This window comes from Sinocyclocheilus anshuiensis, unplaced genomic scaffold, assembly GCF_001515605.1.
Source record: "Sinocyclocheilus anshuiensis isolate Anshui unplaced genomic scaffold, SAMN03320099.WGS_v1.1 scaffold416, whole genome shotgun sequence".
Lineage (NCBI taxonomy): Eukaryota > Metazoa > Chordata > Actinopteri > Cypriniformes > Cyprinidae > Sinocyclocheilus > Sinocyclocheilus anshuiensis.
In genome coordinates, this window is record NW_015554105.1 from 378006 (window position 1) to 384104 (window position 6099).

General features: G+C 35.1%; 1 protein-coding gene across 1 annotated transcript in view; it reads right to left on the reverse strand.

Annotated features, from left to right (window-relative positions):
• The window catches only part of LOC107669705 (sodium-dependent phosphate transport protein 2B-like), a 16605-nt gene extending 13728 nt beyond the window's left edge, over nt 1-2877 (reverse strand). The window contains exons 1-4 of the mRNA XM_016462060.1: nt 2860-2877; nt 1597-1648; nt 1364-1492; nt 1153-1281 (exon numbers count right to left, since the gene is read on the reverse strand). Coding sequence (XP_016317546.1) covers nt 1153-1281; nt 1364-1492; nt 1597-1645 — 307 coding nt within the window. The 5' untranslated portion in view covers nt 1646-1648; nt 2860-2877. The remainder of the gene's footprint in view (nt 1-1152; nt 1282-1363; nt 1493-1596; nt 1649-2859) is intronic.
• Nucleotides 2878-6099: the final 3222 nt, after the last annotated feature.

The window sequence follows — 6099 nt, forward strand, 5'->3', positions numbered from 1 at the left end:
AAAACAATCAAGCCCTGCTTATATTTAAAAAGTAACGCGAAAGTAACGCAAAAGTAATATAACGCATTACTTTCCATACAAAGTAACTAAGTAACGTAATTAGTTACTTTTTTTTTATGGAGTAACGCAATATTGTAATGCATTACTTTTAAAAGTAATTTTTCCCCAACACTGCCTACTATTAGGTTACAGTACTTTGGAATCTTATTAAAAGTGCATAAATAAGTACAATTTCCTTCAATTCACTTTATAGTGTCTCATGGGCGTCGCTAGGCCATTTTTAGGGGGCTATAGCCCCTTTAAAATGATTACTCAGCCCCCCCTAAAAATTTTGCGATTAGCTCCATAAACTACACGAATTCGTGATCGCCTCAGTCCCCTTTAAATTTCATATGAAAACGGAAGCAGACTTCGGCTCCTCCCCGTCTTTCAGCGCGCTCTTCATTCCGCAGCGGCGCAGAGCGAGAAACAGAGGACAACGTGTGTGTTTATCGATAGATTGTTATAATATCTGCATCTGTGCAGTTCTTTGTCATAAAGACAGTTTACAAAATATCATGGGGGAGCAATCGGTTTTCCATTGCCATTTTTATTTGAAAATGTTACTTTAAATATAAAACATATTAATTACAGTGCATATGGCAAATAGTTTTGCATACTTGAGCTAAAGAAAGAGGGTTGTACTAGAAATGCAAACAGTAAAATTTTGTTTGTACAGCAAACTACGCCTATGGAATGTCCCCATTTAGATAGCTAAGTAAACGTGTGTGTGTGTGTGTGTGTGTGTGTGAGAGAGAGAGAGAGAGAGAGATCAGTATTTAGGAAGACTTGTATGGCTTATTCAGTACTCAACTGTATCTATGCAGTACAGTGGAATACAATAAGTTGCAAAATGTAATAAGTTTAGTTTACCACCTTACCCTATTAGTCAATCATTTTTTATTTTATTTATATGTTTACTATTATGTTTTATTATTATACCCTCATTGGGGGCTGAGCCGCCCTGAAACGAAAATCTTAGAATCGCCCCTGTCTCTCATTGTGTAGTAGTTTTTAGCACAATCCTAGAGTTCTAAAAAAGAACAACAACAAACCCCTTTTTCAAGAAAAAAGTTGCAAAGTTCAAAGAAAGTTTAAGAAAGTTTACTGCACCTCCTACAAGCTGGAAAGCAGAGCTCAGGATGTCCAGAGAGCAGACGAACACGTAGAGCAAACCCAGCAGAAGAATGAACTTCACGATAGACTTGAGAACGCGCAGAACTTTCCCCTTCGTATCGAGATCTGCAGAACAAACACAGACAAAGAGCGTGACGCGCAGGAGTTCAGCTCGCGCCGCGTGCTTCATTCGCGCTGCGCTACTTGCCTGACCATTTCAACCCGGTGTCCCGGAGCTCGGGTAGGTCCCACGGGTCCACCTCCTCCTCCGGCTCCGGCTCCGATTTTTCTGACGGCGGTTCGGGCTCGGTCGCATCTTTGCGCGCGCGGTGTGCGTCTGTGGGAGAAAAGACACGCGTCTGAAGACGAACAGAAACCAGAAACAGAGGGGAGGACGGAAGTGCGCCTCTGTGTGGACGTGGTTTGGTACGGGACACGTACCGAGTTCCGCCGGCGGCGTGGCGGGATGAGTCTCAGGCAGCGGAGGCATCGTCTTCAGTCACATAAACATACAAATAACATGTTACGATGCAGACATTTTACAAGTAACATTTTCTTAACATTCACTTTTGCGCCACATAAATGCTTTGCATTCGTTGTGTCCCAAAAGTTTGGTAACATCTGGCTAAAACAAAACAAAACTTGAAAGCAAAGTCAAACATCTTTTTTCTTTCTTTCTTTGATTTACGCAGTGTTTCAAAACAATAAACACTAAAGTAAAAAAGTAACACAAATACAAGTAAAAGGTGTTTCTCATTGTTTCTCATTCTCATTGTGATAACATCAAATGATATTGATTAAAAACAATAAACAATTGAAAGTAAACAAATGTAAATTAAAAGTAAAAATACAAGTAAAAAGTAATTTGTTTCTCATTTAAGCAGTGATTAAAAACAATAAACTATTATTTAAAAACTGAAAACGTAAAGGAAAAAAGTAAGTCTTTCTTTTTCTGAGAAAGCATTGTTTAAAACAATAAACAGTTTAAAGTAAAATAGTAAATGTAGAAGTAAAAGTAAAAAGTTTTTTCTTTCTCATTAAAAAACAGTAATAAACAAAAAAAGTATAAAGGGAAACGTATATTACTGGAAACGTAAAGGAAAAAAGTAGAAGTCTTTCTTAGAAAACTCTTGTTTCTCGTTTAAAACAATGAACAGTTTAATGAAAAAAAAGTGAATGTAAATAAAAAAAAGAGTATAGTAAAAAAGTAAAAAGTAAAACTCTATTTCTTTCTTACTTAAAAAGCAGTGATTAAAAACAATAACATTTAAAGTAAAACATGTCTTTCTTTCTTTCTTCGTCTGATCATTGGCTCACCTGTCCTGATTGTGTTGAATCGACCATGTGTTAATATCTCACAAATGCTCACAGATTCTTTGTGTTTGCTTATAGAAACACTGATCAATCTGTCAGCAGATATATACGTCAATATTCAGCAATTTCCACCATACAGTTAAGCAACACCTGAGATGAGAGATATAAAGCACTCCCTGACACTCATGATACAAACTTATCGGCAGTGATCAAATCCTTAGATACACCCAGACCACTAAAGACAGAAACACTACACTGCCTAGAAGAACTTAAAGGTTTAAGCAGCTCAAGAGCCTCAAATCTTTGTCTTAGAGATATACAAAAGCACAGGTAATACCAAACATGCTCTGCCAAGCACTGAGCAGCATTATTTTAGTGTGATTGTCCTACCTGTCCTGTGCGGTGTGTGTGTGTGTGTGTGTCTGCTGTTAGTCCAGTGGATGTACCTGTGGAGGAGGCGCAGGTGTCTTATATACACCTGCAGCAGGACAGTCCTGCTCGTGTCACTGATCTAAAGTCCGGAGCGGGTGGTACTACACTTCATCTCACTCACAGCGCATGCTGCCTCAAATATAGGCCAATTATCAGCTCAAACAGACTGACAGAACCTCTAAATAACACACAATCCTGCAGCCATGCAGACCTTGCATGCACATTAATTAATGTGGGGAAAAAAAGCTTTTGCAAAATTGCATCCTGATTTTTCTGTCTGCACCAGTAAAACGTTTCAAAATTCTATTCTATTCTATTCTATTCTATTCTATTCTATTCTAGCAGCATATGAAGTTCTCATAACATGAAGTTTTCATCTGTCACCATCAGAGTCTGCCCTCTACTGAAAAAAGTGCACATTACAGCTGGGGTCTGAAAGCCAACCTCAACTTCAAGATGAGCCTAAATGTGTGCGTGGCCACATCTTAAACTGTTATTATTACTCAGTAGGAGCTCAAACACAGCATCTTAACAACATCATGCTAACAAACCAGGTCTGAGTGTGTTAAAGTGATCTTGATTAAAGTTCACTGATTAAGAGTCATGTGTGTCAGTATTTGTGAGCTGAGGTCCCTCCATCCCGTTCTATACACACTGTATGCAGTCAGAGGTGAGGATCAGGTATATTCACGTACATAACACAGACACTTCCCTAAATCACTACAGTACTTTGGACAATCTGCAACATCACGTAAATGTAGTTATTTTATATCTATAATGATCCAGAAAATAATACGGAGGGGACTTGAAATAGTATTTTTATTTTTACTCAAATTAGTATGACTATATGGTATTTTACCATATTGTTTAGTATTTATAGTATTTACAAGTATTTTGTATTTACTGTATGTCTATATATTACCTGTAGATAGTACGACAACTTAATCATTTCACAGTAAATAGCTAATAGATATTTGATTCATAAATATCAAACAAAAAAAATTAACAGCCTAATTCTGTTTGAAAATGCATATAATGTGCACACAATAATTATGAATTTAAACAAAATTGAAATATGCAAAACACAATATACACAATGTAAATGTTAAAGTGTCACTGTAACGAAAGCCATGAAGATACAATTATTATTTTTGTTTGGAATATTTGAATGAGACAGAATGCAGAAAACAATTCTGCATTTTTTTTTTCTAAATATGTATTTTTCTAAAATCCATGGATGGGAAAAGAACATGTATTAATTTAAGTTGTTATTCACTAGTACAATTTTTATATAGATTAAGTGTTAATTTGAAAAGAAAATAAATGATTATTATGATTTATTATATCCTTTATTTAAAAGGAAAATATACCATTGAGAGACAACATCTCTTCTTTCAGGGAGTCCTGGCTCAAAAAGACAGCAATAACAAATAGTTTACAATCACACTAAATAATACAAATGAAAATACACAACATAGAATCAAGTTATTTAGATTCAAGTTATTTGCAAGTTATTGAAAACAACCACAACTCTCTTTTAACAGCTTCCCATAAAGATAAAAAAATTATAAGAAAAGTAAAAATAAAAAATTAAGAAAAGAAAACAAAGAAAAACAAACAATGAAATAAAAAAGCAATGAACGAAAAACAATGAAATATTTTTTTGTAATTTTTTATTGTAAATTCGGTGAAAATAAAATTATAGACATTCAGTAAACCACACATAAACATAATTGTACTGTCTTAATAATATTATCTTAATCTGAAAATACTACAGGTAAACTCTAAACATAAAATACTACACATAAAATACTAAACTCACATATTTTAAATATGTAAGATATATTTCAAGCATGTTGATGGAGCATTTGAATTGGAATATTAAATGAATAGTTACAACAACAACAAAAAGTATAATGTCATGCAGCTGTTTTTTTGGTGCAGTTGTAGGTTTATTATGGATTTTCAGCTCTCTCTGCTGTAGTGCTCATTTTATCTTTATGAAATCAGATAAAAATGTCATAAAGGCAGGTATTATACTACTCTGACTAGCTAAATATTAAACGTAATAAACACTGTTTTTTGTTTTCACCTCCACAGTAAAATAATTCAGATAAAAGCTTAATTAGCTTATCTGCAGGTTCACCGAGTTTGTGCGACTAAAGAGAGCAGATGATATAATAAATCACAGTCTTACTCTAACAGAGTGAAAGGCTGATGCACATATAACTTAAAGCTTTAAATGCTTGGAAAACTCCCCACCCATCGGAGCAGTTCATTTTCTTCACTATTCAGCCGTTTTGCTTGTCATATTTCAGGCATGCAGGCACTCTAAACATGACCACTAGATCAACTTTTTCCCATTTGATATAAACAGCAGTTTTAAAAATATTTTTTCTTTGTAATAGACACATATTAAAGTCACATACCAGATTTAGTGGTATTTGCTCACTACACTACAAAAAAAAAAAAAGAATAAAATGACCTGTTTCTTAACATTGTGAATATTTCTTTCTAAAAAAAAAAAACAATGCTATATATATATATATATATATATATATATATATATATTTCAAAAATTAGAAAGTATAGGATCTGAATGAGAGGAGTGAAAGCCAGGTCATCATACTGGGATTTTTTCCCTTTTTCCAAGATTTTTAAATGCATGATTATAGTAGATTTGCTGTAATCTTGTACTATCAGCATATCCTCTGGATGAACGGAAACGGATGGTTACAGTTTTTCTCGATTGCTAAAACACAATAACCAGGCATTTGAACTAAAATTTCAGGAGGAGGAGGAGGAGGAGGAGGGAGAAGAAGGGCAAGGAGACAAGCAGTCTCAGATGAAATTCGAGCCACTTTAGTTGACCATGTCCTTGTCCATGGTATGACTATGAGGGAGGCTGGGCAACGAGTACAGCCAAATTTGAGTCGCTTCACTGTCGCCTCCATCATCAGAACCTTCAGGGAGGAAAACAGGTAACAGGTAGGTCAGTAAGACTGCTCTGTACAGTAACTTTAGAGTGCATACAATGTTGCACTATGCTACTGTCTACTGTAAATGCATCAAATTGCCTCGCATACAGATAGAGTTTCTGTATGTTTCCATTTTTTCCTGTAAAAAGTATGTGTGACAGTTACAGTAATGAGTGCTTCTATTTTTGTAGGACACAGAGACGACCACCTGGTGGAGGCA